Genomic DNA, 16,550 nt, shown 5'->3' with positions numbered 1-16,550 from the left:
GGCCGGGGCCGGCCTTGGGGACAGCGCTGCTCTCCGGCCCCGGAGAAGAGGGGACCGGCACCCCGCTCTCCGGCCGCGGCTGGGGCAGGCTTGCTGCGGCGTGCCGGGGTGCTGCCGCCTGCCCCCGACGAGCCGGCTGCGAAGGTGGCGGTCCTGCCCGGTCAGAGATAGCGGAGGGACTGTAAACCTTTGAGCCCGTGGGGAAGGTCACCTCCTGCACCTTCCTGGCAAAGTGCATCCTTGTGTCCCCAGACTGAACCGGGGCCGTTGTCTTTCTAGCTATGACATGGTGCACTATGGCCACTCGAACCAGCTACGCCAGGCTCGGGCCATGGGAGATTATCTGATTGTTGGAGTCCACACAGATGGTAAGAGGCTTTCTCAGCTTTTCACCTCGTGCTGCCTCTAGAATCGCCCAGCAACGTTAGCCCCGAGAGAACGGAGATACTCTGATACAAAGCAGGCTTCTTCCTGCGTCTCCGCAAGGAGCAGCAGCCTCCAAAAGAAAAGTGTCTTCCCTGGGTAAGGGAGTGGAGTTGCCCCTTTCATGCTTTCCAGAGCGAGGGTTTGGTAGTTCAGAGCTTGCAGGCTTCGTTTGAGGGGTGAGCTGTATTCTGTGCTGTGAAAACAGTTGAACCAGTTGAAAATCAGTCTGGTTTTGCTGGGTGCAAACGGCAGAACTGATATTCCAAAACAAATTACTGTGTGGAGAAAAACTCGTTTCAAGCCTATCTGGAAGTTAAGTGCTAGGAACTAGTTCTTGCGTGTGAAGATGGATTTTAAATGGGTTTATGGATACATATTTTCTAGTAGGAAGCTGTTGTTTAAAAGGGGAATTTCCCCTCCAGGGCTGCCAGGAATCCCAGGTAGTCCCCCCAACAGGACGTCTCTGGGTACAGGGAGGCGCTGAGACCTTCTGCCTTCCGAGTGACTTCCAGGGCCTTTGTTATGCACTTGGGAAATGCAACTAAATTAAAATGTTTTCTGATCTAGCTGGGGCTTCCTTCTCTACCGCAAACCAATTCCAAGCTGAGTATAAGCCCACAGTGAAGAGGCTCCTGTAGGTGAGAGTCTTCGTAGCTGTAGTACATGCTTCTAACTGGGTTTTTCTGTTTCTCGCCCAGAGGAGATTGCCAAGCACAAGGGCCCCCCTGTATTTACACAGGAGGAGAGGTACAAAATGGTGCAAGCCATCAAGTGGGTGGATGAGATTGCTCCAGGAGCTCCCTATGTCACCACACTGGAAACCCTGGACAAATATAACTGCGACTTCTGTGTGCATGGTGGTGAGTGGTATACTGAGGTGACAGTTGTATTAACGCAGGCCCTCCAGGGCTTGCGTGCTCTTGGTTTCCCTGCTGCAAAGTGAGGAACGTTCTGGCCAGTGCTGGCCATCAGGGGATACCTTGTGTACAGAGGTCTGCCTTACCAACAGCTGCTCTGGGCGGTATGGCTACTCCTGTTCCGGTATTCTGGAGAAATATGTCTGTGTGCTAGGCACCCTAAGAGTGGCCAGATCCCTTGGTTTTAAGCATCCCATTCACTTACAGAGGTGAAAGGCATTGTCTGACGATTATTCTGAGGTTGCCTTTAGCACCAGCAGAAATTTGTGTATAGGGGAAAGTAATTTACAAAACTTAAACATGAAAAATGCTGTTCAACAGGTAAGTGTGCGGAAATACAATCATGTTTATATCTACTTATACTGGGATGAGATCAGATCTGAAAAGCTTCTCTCTCTTCATCCAGCTAATAAGCTGTTCAAGGGCTTAGCTGACCGTGTGGTCAGAGACCTAGTTCTTATTATGAACACTTTTCAGTTTACAGTCACTGAAGAGAACCAGTGTTCTGAGGAAACATTCTTGCTTTTGTACTCTGTCCCTTCCTGGAAATGCTTCTTGTGTTCATTCAGCCTCAGCACCTCCTCCCTACCCTTCTGAAGGTATTTTGTTAGTTTAATCAGGAGTAGCCTTTGCACTCATTTCATGTATCCTTCCTCATCTGATCCCAGCCACCTGCTATCAATAAGCCAAGTATTTCATTAAAGGTAAATAAATTATTAATCTTCTATAAGATAGATACGTTTTTTCACATGGACAGGGTGATTATCAAATTCCTTGTTAACTTGCCTGCCCTAAGTGTGTTTGGGGTGTGTGACCCCTTACTAGACTTGGTGAGGGATTATGGCAACAGAGGAGCACTCATAGCCTTTGCTCCAGTTGCCCTGCGTTTATCCCCTTTGCCAAATCATTCAGCACTCCTACCTGAATAATATCCTTGCACGCTGCAGTTTTGCCAGGTTGTGTTTATGCAAAAGGTAAGTTTTGAAATAGCTGAGCTTAACTGGGAAGGTGACAGGCAGCAAACCCACTGTTTCTCCCTCTCCTGGCACGCAGAGCTCTGCTTGCAGTATGGTCTCTTCTCCTGTGCCCTGAGGTGAGGGTGTAGGATTTTAGAAGAACAACTCTGCTGCCCGGAGCATGTCACCCCACTGTGTGAGAGAGAGCACTTGTGAGCTGCCAGCACCTGCACTGTGAACTGGCTGTTTTGCCAAACGAAAGCCAGCTTAGGTTTCACTTGTAAAGATTTTATACTATCACTAAAAGTAGGTGAGAGGTGTTTCTGTAGAGTTGGGAACCATGCCAAAGATGAACAGGAATTAACTCTGTAAAAGGGTAGCTTGATGTCACTGTAGAAGTGCCATCACTGAGGGGTAGAACTGGCTGTTGGAGGACTGTTTAATCAGCTGAAGAAGTTGTAAGATGAACTCAATGGCTGAAACCAGTCCTAGAGAAGTTAAGGTTAAGGTGCTTTTTAACACTGAGACCGATGGTAGCTGTTGATTGTCATTCAGACAATAATTCAGTCATGCCTGCTGCTGAATTCACCGCGAGGGCAACAGGGTCGGATCTTCTGGACTATCTAAAAAACAGTGGACCAGATGGCTAATGGTGTTTAGCATCCAGGAATATGCTTGTCTCCACAGATAGGGTAGTCTTGCAAACCCTTGGCATTTCCATGGGATGCAGGATGTATCCCCTGTGTATGCACAGGGATTCCCATTGCAGGAGTTCTAGTCTGGCATATGTGCTGGACCTGTTCAGTTGTGGCTGCTGTCATTCTAAAACAGCTTTTGTGCAGGAAGGCTTGGGGCGCAGTTCTGAGGCTTTTCTCTCTCTGCAGATGACATCACCTTAACGATAGATGGCAAGGATACCTATGAGGAAGTGAAAACAGCGGGGCGATACAGGTAACCTGTCGTTGCTTACCTTCTTACCCTGTTTTGGGCAGAGTTTCTGGGAGTTCGTGCTCCAAAGGGAAGTCAGATGAAAGACAGCTATCTTCAGGTCATGCTTTAATTTTGCTGTAACATGTGTCAGAGCTTCAGTTGCTCCCACCATTTTGGCTTCCAGGAAGTGTTGCAGACTAGCATCTAACTGGTGGGGCCTTCCTGTTCCTGGCAGATGCTAGTTCTGGCCTTGGAGCCTCACGGGGAGTTAGCTCTGTTGGGAAGTCTGTGCAAGGTAAGTTTTCCTCATATGAGCAGTTGCTGTGGTGTGAAGAAGATGCAGGGGCTCAGCAAATGAATGCTGTGCTTTATATCAAGAGCAGGTAGAAGGAAGACTTTCTCAGAATGGCCCCTGGTTTGGATTTATCAGGTGTCACAGGTGTTCCTGTGGTAATGGTGGGAAGAGAAAGAGGCATATGCTCCTGAGGCTTCTGCTTTATCCTTTGCTTGTCTCCCTGCAGGGAATGCAAACGCACCCAAGGTGTGTCCACTACTGACCTCGTTGGCCGCATGCTGCTCATGACTAAGGCTCACCACAGCAACATAGTGAGTGAGAGGGCTTTGGGTGGGAGTTTGGAGTCCAGGACATATGCTACCTCTTTGCTTTTGCTGTCCCAAGTGGCAGTAGAGCTCCTGGGTCTGGCTCCTGGGTGCACAGAGAACTGGAAAGCTGATTATGGGCAGTGGCAGCAAAACAACCTGCTTGTGTTTCCTTAAGCCTGTCTGAGATCACAGTGTGATCTCAGCCCATGCTGCTTTGGAAGGGTGTGTGGGGGATAAAAGCTACCATCCCTCATGATTGGTGTGGGCTTTAGCAATGTTATGGGGACTACAGGCTAGCCTATGGCTTCTCCGAGGGTGAAACTACATAGTGCAGCCACATTGGTCTGTCAGCCCAGTGCTGCCAGAATTGGAAAGTCCTCTTCCTTCCCACTGAGCTGCATGCTTCTGCCTTCTGCTGTCTCTAGTCTTATCAGACCTTTCTTGAGTCTCTTCAGCACACTACCTGGTAGATAGCTAACCTAACCAAAGGAAAATAAAGGAAGTAGGTTTATGTTGGTTAATGAGTTTAACTGATTTTGTAAACAAGCAATCCAGTGAATGGAAGGACCTAGGTAACAGCAGGGACAAGGCAAGGGACCCACAAGAGAATTCGGGGGTAGAGGGAGATCCTTCTAGTGTGCTGAGCTGTTAGATTGGCTTAGCCATAGTATGTAAGTTCACACCAAGATCTGGCACAGTGCCATAAGCTGTCTGCAGAGATCTAAACCTGTCTCTAGTGGAGTGTCTTTGGAAGAAGGAGGGATGCTTGTCCTGGTAGGGGCTTGCGTAGTTGAGGGAGGACGTAAGTGTGCAATGTTATCAGGTCTGCAGGTTGGGCAAGAACCACCATCACCGTGTGGTGCCAGGCTGGGATCAGATAAGGACATGTTTCATCTGACTCATGCTGGGACACAACTGTGGTTTAGATATTAACTAGTTTGTCAGCCTTTAGTGCCAGGGATCAATGGTATGCAGTCTGAGCCTGGACTTCCCAGCACTTCTGTGACACACAAGCATATTCTTGGTTGGATGAGCTATGTGAGTGCTTAAACATTTTGACTCTTTATCTCCCTTCAGGATGAGGACCTAGACTATCGGAAGCACACTGACAACTTTGGGAAGGTAATGTGAGTTCTGGTCATGGACGTCTGGTTGTTGTCCTGTCTGAGAAGGATTCCAAATGTGCTTTCTGGCCTGTGTTGCAGGGGTTTTTTTCCCCCACATTTAGTAGTAACCTCAGTAAATGTCTGCTGCCCCCATAAAGTAGCTGCTGTAGACAGTGAAATAGGCAGGTGTGGCCGTGCAGGGCCAGCGAGTGAACTGTCCTTGTGCAGCACATAGAACTGCTGCACCCACTGAGCCTTTGCTGTTTTTCTGGCTTGCTTGTAAATTCTTTATTGCTGCTTCCTTTGGGACCTAAGTGCCTGCAGTTCCAGCCTAGGGACAGCCTCTGTGATTGCTCCTTTTAGTGCTCTTGTTTTTAAAGGTGTTGCATTAGGTCTGGAAAGTGTTGGTGTAGCAGGCATGTAGCTAGCATGCTGTACTGCAGATTTCACATGCTTGGTCTTCAAGTAGCAGAGCAGTCCTCCTGGGGTTCTCTGCCGCTGTGTCCAGCTACCTCTAAAGAGCTATCAGCCCCCTTTTTTTTTTTTTTTTTCTGTGGGTGTTGGCTTGTCCCTCATGAACAAGCACCTGGACCTACAGCTTAAGTCTTTTTTACTCAGGGGGCTTGCTGACCAGGCTGAATCATCCTCTTTGTTCCCCACCGTGTTGTGTTTTCTTAGCAGGCTTTACGGGGCCTGTTGCTCCAGCATGGCTGTTTCCTGGTGCTTGGATCTGGGGAGAATGCCTGGGCACTAGGCACCCTGCATATCCCCTGTCAGCTGAGCCCCCCTTCTGCATGGTGCCGTTTGTATGGCTTGCCCTGGTTTCAGCTGAGTTGTCTTGGTTCTTTCAAGTCTTGTAGAGCAGCTAGCTTTAGGGGAGCGAAGCTGGTGCTGGAGCGGGTGGAAACAGCGGTGGCTGTTTCCAAAACTGCCACATGGCGGGGACAAAGCTCCGTCTTCGGTTTCATCGGCGCAGGGACCTGGCCCTTGCTGGAGCTGTGGGCGATCCCCTCCTGGCTTGGCGCGCCATCGGCCAGGTGAACTGGTAGGCTGCCTTAAAGCTTAAGAGTGTAGGTAGGTTGTGTGTTGTCTCCCTTGGTAAGCTGGAAATCCAAGACTGCTCTGTTGCCTTCCTCCTTCCTGAGCTTGTTTCTTGGCATCTCCTTAGCTGGCTGTTGAGGGGACGATTTAGACTGTGTTTGACAGAGCAAAAACAGCATTTGTGAGATTTCATAAGTATTTGGTGCCAGGAATGTAGCAAGTGCAAGCTAAGAGTTGTGATACTTGCTAGCAAGTTAAGGCTAGCAAATTGCCTGCAGCTCCATTTGTGTGTTGTCCAAACCCCCTCCTGGAGCCTGAAAAGGAAATGTGTGTGGTATGTGTTTTCCCAGGGGCCAAAAGGTCACAGTCCCTGGACTGGCGTCTCGCAGTTCCTACAGACATCTCAGAAGATCATCCAGTTTGCATCAGGGAAGGAGCCACAGCCAGGAGACACTATCATCTATGTGGCCGGAGCCTTTGACCTGTTCCGTATCCTTGACACTATTTTGTCAAGAAAGTACCGTTGGTCTTTTTGTTTGATGTTTTCATGTTTTGAGGCACCAGACTAGGATATTTGCCTCTTCTTTTTTTTTTCTTTTCTGTAGGTGTGCATGTGAGGGAGGAGGCAGGAGTTGTTACTGGCAGTTTCTTAGTCACAGGACACTGAGAAAGGAACTATTGCTCCTCTCTAGAGAGATTTGTGGCTGTTGGAGGATTTCAGGAAGACAGTTGGATGCTTTCCATGCTCTAGTGATCACACCCTAGTCCCTCTTGAGGACGGGCTGTCATAGACCAAGTGACTGCACAGGGCATCTGGAGCAGATGCTTCATCCCTGGGACAGTCACGGAGGCATTGTCCCAGAACACCTGAAACAGGTAGAGATTCTGGACAGAGGCAAAGTTGAGTCCATGTGAGGTGGAGCTGAAAAGATGTCTGGCTTTTGCCCAGAACCTGTGGAGCCTGAGGAGGAAGGAGGCAACTGTTCTTAGGACATAGGCAACAAGTAATGCAAAAATAAAATCCTTGGGATTCCTGTCTCCCACTGTGGTCTTTCAGTGCATCTGTTACTGTCTTACCTATTTTCCACATTAGTTTCAATTCCTTAAACAGGTCTACAGATATTGGGCATGTGGATTTCCTGGAGAAGGTTCACCAGCTGGCAGAGAAACCCTACATTATTGCTGGGCTGCACTTTGATCAGGTCTGTATATAACGTCCAAAGACAGAGCAGCGTGGCCCCTATTCTTTCTGAAACAAGCAGGTCATGCTCTGGAAGACAAGAAAGGGATGTATTGGCCAATACAGGATTTTCATGTTGGGGAAAAAGTGAGAGGGAAAGGGTTTGTGTCTCTTCTAATTGTGCGTGGTGCTTTGCCTTAGGAAGTAAATCGCTACAAAGGGAAGAACTATCCCATCATGAACATCCATGAGAGAACACTTAGTGTCTTGGCCTGTAGGGTAAGTGCCTGTTGGATTGGTGCCTCTGCGCTGTTCCAGAAGTTGCCTGGAGCTGGGTGGTGTTCACCTGTAGCCAAGAATCTTGCATGAGTTCTTTGGTGTGCATTGAGAAGGTGAAGACAAGACTGATTCCTTTAGGCTGCCAGAGGTGCTGATGTGCTCTCAGGAGGAATGACTAGGCTTCTGTGTCGTCCTGGCTAACCTGAGCTATTGAACTCTTCCACCTCTGTTCCACCGGCCATGAAAAGGCAGGATGCCTTGCAGAGTGCTGCTCTGCTGTATGCAGACAGCCATGTTCTTGTAGAAAACTCTCTGCTGCCTGCAGCAGGGGAGAAAATTCCTGGGAAAGAAATGTGGGGAGGCCCAGAAATGTGTGCCTTGAGCAATTAACTTTTGGATTTGCTCTATATGCACTACCAGAAAGCATATTCTTTCGTGGAACAAAAAGATGCTGTGAGACAAGCAGTGGCTGCTAAACCCACTTTCCTGTTCCCTTATTTTGAGCTCCTAACTCTATAACCAGAAGACCTGCTCAAGTCTGTTTAGGAAGCAGGCTGGCCTCTGTTTTGTTTTTTTGGTTTGAGGTTTTGTGGTTGGTTGTTTTTTTGGTTTTTTTTTTCCAAATCTGGACTTTCACCTGGTTTCTTTTCTAGTACGTCTCGGAAGTGGTGATTGGAGCCCCCTACGCTGTCACTGCTGATCTGCTGGATCACTTCAGGGTGAGAGTCTTTGCCTATAGATGGACATGAAGATGTTGGTGTGTGATGTGCTTAGGGAGCTAAAGCGGTGCAGGAAAACACAGGGGTGTAGAAGACAGGTGGTCCTACTCAGCAGGATTACAGGGAGCTCCAGATGCACTGCCAAGCCTGGTACTGGAGGGGTGGCTTTGCTGATTTCCAGGCTATGCTGCAGTGAGTGCAGTGGCAGGGAGAGTCCCTGTCATCTTTTGGATCTTGTCAGTGACTTTGTGTCCTTCTCCAGGTAACACTTGTGTGTCATGGGATGACGGAGGTGGTGCCAGATAAGGATGGTTCTGATCCGTATGAGGTAAGCTACTAGCTGCTGTTGTCCGCGCTTCTTTGTCAACGTTTGATAGATACAGCATGGCTTTGTTTGTGTTCCTGAGCTGAGAATTTGTATTGCAGAGGATGCTACCCAAGCAAGTCCTTGGCAGGTGATGATGTTTTTCATCCACCCCGAGGTGTAGCTACTTGGAGCAGAGCCTGTAAATCATTCACAACAGCTCCATTCTTTTAGTCACTGTTTTGTTTTGCCTGTTTCTGATGCCTTCATGGCAAAGTGAGAAATCCTGTAATCTTTGCTCTATGCCAGTCCTGGGCAGCCTTGCTCAGCTCCCATATACGTGAAGCCTTGCTTTCAGCAGTTATTTATTCTGCCTCCTAGGACATCATTTTGTGTTGTGCCTGGCTGAGTGCCCATAGGACCTGCCATGACTTCTGCTCAGCTGTCACTACTGAGCATGTAAACCCAGTGGTCCTGTGTGTTTTTCACCGCTGAGTCTGCTGTGTTTGTTTACAGGAACCGAAGAGACGCGGCATTTTCCAGCTGGTGGACAGTGGCAGCAATCTCACCACAGATTTAATTGTGCAAAGAATCATCAAGAACAGGTTGGCTTTCTTCATCTCCCAGTTCTGTTGCATACTGCTCCATCCAGCTTGTCTGAGGACTAATTAATGGGATCAAACAGGAAGAGAAGGGGTTATCTAAAGGTACAGAGTCAGTGAACTGGTCCTTCATCTTCCATAGCTTGGGCAGGCTGCTTGAATGTGGATGGACTGGACTGTACAGGGAAAGGACCAGCTAAACTCTAGTATGTCAGAATGTGCTTCACAGCATGTTTTACTATTTTTCCTCCTCCTCCTCTATTAATGATAATATTTCCTTGCTGTATTCTTGGGGAGAGAAGCATATTGCTTCTTTCAGAGCTTTGCTCTTTCAGGCCTGAGCCCTTCACCTTCAGTGACCTTGGCTCAGATCAGTGGTAAATTTGATTTTAGTATTACGGCACTAAATCATCTGTCCCAGGACAGACCAAGCATGCAATAGCAGTGTCTTCTGCAGAAGGAGAAGTAAGTAGTGTTTGACCAGTCTGGGATCCTGGGACTTCGGAGTGATGATAACAGTTGTGGGAAGCTCTGGGTGCTGGCTCTTGAAGAGGAGTTGGGGCGTTACTGGTGAGGTTTCTGGAGTACTCAGAGCAAAGCAGCGCAGGAGAAGGCAGTGCTACCCTGCTCCAGGTCCTTTTAGTCTACTCAAGATACGGAGGGATGAGAATCTTGTGGCTTTTTGTGATTGATGCAGGCTGGAGTTTGAAGCTAGGAACCAGAAGAAGGAAGCAAAAGAGCTGGCTGTGTTGGAGGCCATGAAGAGACTGGAAGAGGAGAAGCACTAGGCCAGCAGAGAGCCAATGCGTGGGTCGCAGAGCGCCGCAGTCTCACCCTCTTGAGGAGCAGACAGCTCTTCAAGAGGGGACCCCTGAACGGGGACACCGCTGCCGGCATGCAGGATGTGCTGTCTTACCCTCTTGTCTCATAGCTCCTCCTGCACTAATTATGCAGACATAACGAGTCGGGATCCTGCTGCCTAGTTTTTCCTCTGTTAATCAGCTCCCGTCCCCTTTCCCAGGAGGAGATTTGACAAAAGGAACAAAAAAAAAACCCCCAAACCAAACAGTTTTAATTATAACTAATGTTTTAACATGTTGATGTGCTTTTACCTTCTACCATTTCTGGCTTTTAGCAGGGAGGGAAATGGAGCAGCCACCCAGGCTCCCTTTGCCCCTCCAGGTTTGGCTGTCCTGACCATTCCAGAGCAGCCCTTCGGGTGGTGGCCCGGACAGACTGGTGAGAACAGCCTCCCTGGGGAAGGGGCACAGCACCCGCAGTTCCTCCTGCAAGCTTTCGGTTAGGGACACTGGGCCATCAGTGTGCTGGCTGCTGGAGGTGCCAGCAGGCCCTGTGCTCTAGGGTTTGCCGTGCTGCCTCTTCTCAGCTGCTGCTTCTGCATGAATACTAGACCCAAAGCTACTTTGGGTTTAGTGGGATAAAGCCTCTCTCTGCTGTGACTGGTGCCAGCGAATCGTTTGCTGCCCCAATAACGGGCAGTGGTGTGGCAGCTGCTGAGAGGCATGTGGCTGGTGGCACAGGGACCCTCGGTTCTGCAGTTTCCCTGGCAGGTTGAGGCATTTCTCCACATGAGGCATGGGAACCCTGGGGGCTTTTGCCAAAGGCTCTTCCTGTCTTGAGGCAGCAGGAGCTGGCATTGCATGTAGACCGTGCTCAGCGCCCTGCTTGCTGCTGCGGCCAGAGTCCACCTTGTGCCTGACGGGTTACCTAAGGGAAGGACCTTGTAAGCTGAAATTTCATGGCTGTTTTCTGAGGGCTGACATGCAGCACGTGTGCCCCTGGGGGGAGGTGCAGGGCCTGAGGAGGACGGGTGCTGGGCTGAGCCCCTTTCTGCCTCTTACATTCCAGGGTGCTGTGTTGGGTGTCCTGGGCTGCTCCCTGTACTGTGCTGGACGGTCCTTCCACGCCAGTTCTGTTGTCCTCTCTGTTGTAAACTTTTGTTGCTGATCATTAATAAAATCTTGAAGAGTTGTGTATTGGTCTCTTTGGGGCTTGAGCCTGGGTAGCAGAAAGGGGCCAGGCTGCTGGCTGGAGACTCTGTTCTACAGCAGCTTTTTTCCCTGGAGCTCTGATGGGAGCTGGGGAGAGGCTGCTGTGGCCTGAGAATGAGCTTGTTGCCCTTGGGCAGCCCAGCCTGAGCTCTGGAGCACTTTGGGTTTGTTCCGGCACAGGTGTTAGGGATCACTCTGCCTAGACATTGCTTGTTCTCACTGGGAGAGGAGGTTTTTGCTGAATTCACTAGAGAATTGAGCTAGACTGTGTGAAGAGGTCTTTCTGTGTTCTGGGGTTTTATGCTTTCTGGACTCCAAAATTGCAGAATTTGTACTGGAAAGGTGAGTCTCAGCAGTTCGGCGGGCACGTAACCATGGTGGGTATGGAAGGCGGAGGTGAGCTGGACTATTCTGCTGATAGCTTGCGGTGTATTGCAATGCCAAAGCAGCATCTGCAAGCAGCTGTGGTGGGGACAGATCAGCTGTGGAGCTTGGGGTCTCACGGTTGCGTAGGTGCTAATCCCAGACCCTGTGGTGTCATATTGGCATTTCAGTAATGAGTGTGTCATCTGTGACGAGCCAAGACACCCACCTGTGTGGGAACACTCCCTGCTGAGCACTGGGCACAGGGAGGGACTGGAGAACTTGGAGCCTCCCGTCCTCTCCTGATGTAGCTGGAGCCCCTTGAGTGCCTGCAGCAAGCACAGCAGTCCCTCCCCGCGCCGTGTTGAGCATGGGTGATGCTGTGACTGTGTCCGCTCGTCCTGGGCTCCTCCCAGCTGTCCCTTGCAGCCTGTGCTGGTTTGGGCTAGGGTAGAGTTTATTTTCTTCATAGTATCTAGTATGGGGCTATGTTTTGGATTTGTGCTGCAGACAGTGTTGATAACACAGGGATGTTTTCGTTACTGCTGAGCAGTGCTTATGCAGAGTCAAGGCCTTTTCTGCTTCTCACCCCACCCCACCAGTGTGGAGGCTGGGGGGGGCACTAGAAGTTGGGAGGGGACACAGCCGGGACAGCTGACCCAAACTGGCCAAAGGGATATTCCAGACCATATGACGTCGTGCTCAGTATATAAAGCTGGGGGAAGAAGAAGGAAAGGGGGATGTTTGGAGTGATGGCGTTTGTCTTCCCAAGTCACCATTAGGCGTGATGGAGCCCTGCTTTCCTGGAGATGGCTGAACACCTGCCTGCCGATGGGAAGTGGTGAATGAATTCCTTGCTTTGCTTTGCTTGTGCGTGTGGCTTTTGCTTTACCTATTAAACTGTCTTTATCTCAACCCACAAGTTTGCTCACTTTTACCCTTCCAATTCTCTCCCCCATCCCACTGTGGGGGAGGGAGTGAGCAGTTGTGTGGGGCTTAGTTGCCAGCTGGGGTTAAACCACGACACAGCCCCAAAGCTGCTTCTGAGACCTGGACGCTCCCAGCCGTGGTTGCTGCGCTCCGCATCATTCTCTGGGCTTTCCCTTCCCTGGGGTGCTGGCGCTCTGCGAAAGGGCTCTTCTCCAGCAGCGGGGCCGTACTCTGTGGGCGGTTCTGCAGCTGGAGGAGAGGAAAGGGCAGCCCTGGGGGGGTGCGTGAGTGATCCCAAACTTCTGCTGCCCTTTTTGGCAAGAAGGAAGGTGCTTCCTCTCTGGGAAGGTAACGCCTGTCTTGCCTTGCTGGCTGGCGGCAGGATGGTGACTCTGGTGAAAAGCCTGTTGCTGTGTCCCCTGCCTGGCTGGAGACAGTCCCCAGGGTCTGGGGAACGGACACCTCCCTCCCAGTGGGTCCAGGCAAGCCCTCGCTGCTGCTGCTCCTCTGCTGCTGTGCAGAGGCTGCTCTGCTGCAGCTCTCCAGCCAGGACCAGGGCTTTTCCCTTCCTGACCAGAGGCAACAGCTGCTGCAGATGTTGGGCAGGTTGGGGATTCACCCCTGATGGAACCGGCCGTTCTGTGGGCTGCACCAGCTGGCTTGTGCTGCAGACTGTGCCCTGGTTCAGCTACACCCCAGCGGAAAACAGGGCTAAGGTCTTCGCCAGCTGGCCAGGGGTCTCCGCTGCCCTGAAGGTCTGTGAGATTGGGCTGAGCCCTGTCCTTGTCCCAGCCACAGTTGGGGTGCGGGAGTGGGCTGAGAAGCGGGGTGAGTCCTGGCCTGGAGCAGAGTGGCTCAGGCCAGTGCTTTGCCCACTGTGGGGTACAGGGGACGCGTGCTGGGATCCCATCACGCTGGGGCAGAGCCGGTACTCTGCTCTAGTCTGCGTCACTGCCCTGTGCGCCCTCCTGCTGAAACCCCGCTGCTTTGATGCACATCAGCTCTGCTGCCCGGAGCTGGCAAAGTTGCCCCTCGCCCCCGGAGTAATGGTGACTCTGAGCTGTCGGCCCCTTCCCAGGATTCGCCGGCTGCCGAGCGCACAAATAACCCCTCTGCAGCACACAGCCCCCCTCCCACGGAGGCAGCAGAAGAGTTTGTCATTAAAAACAAACAACTTGGCCACAGTGACACATGTGCCCCAGGCTGAGCATCTGCATGTAAATGAGCTGCCTCTGGGACCCAAACAGGTACTGTTGTTATTAAAAAATGACAAAAGTACTTTATTTCTGCTGTCACCATGCATGGGTACTTGCCTGCTGGTATAACTTATTTGCGTGGAAACATCAGCTTTGCCTGCTCAGCTGGCACGCGGTGGAGCTGTTGTTCCTTGGGGCTTCTGAGAGCTGTTTCTGAGTTTACTCTGAAAACTTTTGCATATGATGTTCCTTTCTCCAAGTGCCTCTGGGCCCTTCTTCTAAGCTTCTGTTTACTGGCAGCCTGAGTCCCACAGGCAAAAATGAGCGTGGAGTTAAAATGGGGGTGGGGAGAAAGGCATGAATTTCAAGTTTGTGACTTTCCTTGTTTTCTGGGGGGTTTATTTCCAACGCCACCCAAGCACAGGAGATCAGAACTCTGGCTCCTGCACCCAGCCCGAGGCCCCCTCCCTTGCAATGCAGGTTGCAGCAAGTGTGTGATGTTTCTCTAATGGGAACTAATTCACTGAACAGTTGTAGCAGGTGCCTTAAATCTTGTAAGAGCAGCTGTGACCCTGCTAAGGGGAGCCAGCAGCTTCAGCCCAAACCCTGCCAGGGTGCAGGGCCCCCAGAGCAGGGCTGGGGTTGGGGCTCGTCCCCCAGGGCCCTGTTAGCAATTCATGGAAAGGGGTGATGGGGTGAACAGACCCCAGAGCATCACCATAGGCCACTGCCACCCTGGCCAAAGCCCGGAACAATCTCCTTGCAGTGCGTTGGTCCTGCTGTGCACGGAGGGCTGGGGCTCTGCAGCCGCTTCCGATGCATGGTGGCTCCAGGCGGGAGCTCAGCACCGGGACAGTGGCTGGTGCCTAGCTGGCACCTTACTGCTGCGGGCAGTAGGAGGGCTGCACCTGGGACACCTGCGTGGCAACACCGCTGCTGCCGCAGTTGCCTGGCCAGTCGCGAGATGCCGGAGCACTTGGGGTGCCCACAGGATTTCAGAGACGGGGCTGAGCTTAGTGGTGGGCGCTAGCACCCTGTGGCAGCTCCAGTGGGGGCTTATGGTGCCATGCTGATCCCTGCCATGGCGGGGATGCTGGGCTGTGTCCCCTGTGATGGTTGGTGGCCCTGGTGCCCACCAAGCTTCCTAGGAAGACACTGGCACCGGCAGCCTTCAATGGAGCCATGCTGCACCCCAGGGCAGGTGCGCCAAGTCCTGCGGGGTGCAGTGCATCACAGCCAGGGGCACTTGGGGCGGGGAGGGTGTCCTTTCATAAAGGGCACAGTGTCTGCTGTGGGCAAGAGCCTCTTGCCAGGTGAGGCAGGGCCCTGGCAACCTTCATGGGGGCAGAGACTGCGACCAGACTGGGTGCTGCGCCCCTGGGGAGGAGGCAGCCCCCTCTCAGCTGTCTGGTGTGTGTGGGGGTGCCCTTGCCCAGGAGCAGCTGGCATTGGGGGGCTGCTGCTGCCCCATTCTTGTCACTGAGTCCATGTTCTGCTGCCGGAGCACAGCCTGGGTGCCCCGGTGCCAGGCAGGGGCTGTGCCTGGGTCTCCTGCAGCGCAGGGGGTCAGCAGGGCCCTTCCCAGCTGGGGGACATGGGGACAGAAGCGCCCTGCCTGTGGTCACCCACCGCTCAGCAAAGCCCCATTGGTTCCTGCTGCTCCCCGCAGCTCACACCATGGGCATCAGGCTGGCCCTTGGGGCTGCCAGCGGGGTGGCAATTCGCTGGTTGCGATGGAGTGATCTTCCCTGATGGGTGTTTGAGCAGCCTCGGCAGCTGGGGGGGGAATGGGTGCTCACAGGAGCCCGGGGGCAGTGGGGCTGTGAGGCCAGGGCCATGCTGGCACTGGCGTGGGTCCCAGGGGCATGGTGGAGCCCAGAGGTTGAGCCGAAGCAGGTGGCAAGAGGCAGGTGGTGGGTGCTCAGTCGGCTGACCAGGCTCCCCACTGTGATACCCATGAGGAAACATGGGATGGGGTTGCCCACCTCCCCAGGGGTCCCCACGCAGCTGCCGGCTGGGGACTGTGCTCAGCTCCAGCTGTGATCCTGCTGCCAAGTGCCCCCCACCCACTCCCCACCGGGCTGTCACTGCCTTCTCACCTGGAACATCTCCGGAGCCCCAAGTGCTATGTCCTGCCCAGGGCACAGCCCGGTCCTGGCTTTGTCCAGCCTGACCTGGGGCAGCTCCAGCCCCAGACAAGGCTCTGCGGGGCTCAGGGAGCTGCAGGAAGGGGACGGCTGAGCAGCCCTGAGCTCCCCAGACCCGGGTGGGCTCCCCCCACCCCACAGTACCTCCCTCCCCTGCAAGAACAGACACGATGGAGCCAGCCCAAGCACATTTATTGTCACCACGGAGCCACCAGTGCCAGCTCAGGCATCCGCACACGCCACGGGGTCCAAGGACACGGTCACGTCCGCCTTGCACTGGAGAGCGCCGGCAGCTCCAGGCAGCAACCGGCAGCTCCGTGGCTCGGGGGCCACATCCGTCACGCACAGCACCTGCAGGGGAGACCATCAACAGGGACCAGGGTCCCCCAGCAACACGGCACTGGTGGGGGGAGCGGAGGTGCCCCCACCGTGCCCCAGTGCCCAGCAGCCGGAGGACCCCGCACCTACAGCGTCCCAGTGCCCGTGGCCGGGTGCCCGGTCCCAGCACAAACTGTGCCCAGCGTCCCACGGGGAGCGGGAGCAGCCCCAGGGCCCACCGTGCCCCGTACCCCGAACCGGCCCCGGTACTCACCGCGGCGTGGAGCCGTGCGGGCGGGCGGGCCGAGCCGGGCATCAGCGCACCGGGGCCGGGCTTGGCGGTGCCGCTCGTGTCGGAGCGGCGGAGCCCAGAGAGCAGCCCCGAGGCTCTGCCCACCGAGTAGTGGTGGGGCCCGGCCGCCGGCCGGTACCAGGGCTCGGCGGGGCGGCAGAGGCAGAGCAGCGCCAGCCCCAGCCAGCGGGCAGCGTGCATGGTGCCGGCGGGACCGCAGCGCTCCGGG

The 16,550-nt window shown here is 53.3% G+C and overlaps 2 protein-coding genes across 3 annotated transcripts in view; one reads left to right on the top strand and one right to left on the bottom strand.

Moving 5' to 3' along the window:
- The window catches only part of PCYT2 (phosphate cytidylyltransferase 2, ethanolamine), a 14,714-nt gene extending 4,615 nt beyond the window's left edge, over window positions 1-10,099 (top strand). Inside the window, exons 3-14 of one of the 2 annotated variants that reach the window (XM_010568104.1) lie at window positions 280-368; window positions 1,125-1,286; window positions 3,184-3,250; window positions 3,751-3,835; window positions 4,910-4,954; window positions 6,330-6,468; window positions 7,099-7,181; window positions 7,361-7,438; window positions 8,092-8,157; window positions 8,420-8,485; window positions 8,978-9,066; window positions 9,761-10,099. In XM_010568104.1, coding sequence (XP_010566406.1) covers window positions 287-368; window positions 1,125-1,286; window positions 3,184-3,250; window positions 3,751-3,835; window positions 4,910-4,954; window positions 6,330-6,468; window positions 7,099-7,181; window positions 7,361-7,438; window positions 8,092-8,157; window positions 8,420-8,485; window positions 8,978-9,066; window positions 9,761-9,851 — 1,053 coding nt within the window. In that variant the 5' untranslated portion in view covers window positions 280-286 and the 3' untranslated portion in view covers window positions 9,852-10,099. Of the gene's footprint in view, window positions 1-106; window positions 523-1,124; window positions 1,287-3,183; window positions 3,251-3,750; window positions 3,836-4,909; window positions 4,955-6,329; window positions 6,469-7,098; window positions 7,182-7,360; window positions 7,439-8,091; window positions 8,158-8,419; window positions 8,486-8,977; window positions 9,067-9,760 lie in introns of those variants that run through there. The other variant, XM_010568105.1, reaches the window with a different exon arrangement.
- Window positions 10,100-15,933: 5,834 nt separating this feature from the next.
- On the bottom strand, window positions 15,934-16,522 carry NPB (neuropeptide B). The gene is made up of 2 exons (XM_010568133.1): window positions 16,304-16,522; window positions 15,934-16,062 (listed from the first exon to the last, which is right to left on the bottom strand). The coding sequence occupies exons 1-2, from the start codon at window positions 16,520-16,522 to the stop codon at window positions 15,934-15,936; spliced, it is 348 nt and encodes a 115-aa protein (XP_010566435.1).
- Between the last annotated feature and the right edge of the window lie 28 nt (window positions 16,523-16,550).

Source organism: Haliaeetus leucocephalus, unplaced genomic scaffold (genome assembly GCF_000737465.1).
Source record: "Haliaeetus leucocephalus isolate CR32 unplaced genomic scaffold, Haliaeetus_leucocephalus-4.0 Scaffold238, whole genome shotgun sequence".
Lineage (NCBI taxonomy): Eukaryota > Metazoa > Chordata > Aves > Accipitriformes > Accipitridae > Haliaeetus > Haliaeetus leucocephalus.
Note: the sequence above shows the minus strand (reverse complement) of the source record. Positions and strands in the feature narration are given on the sequence as shown.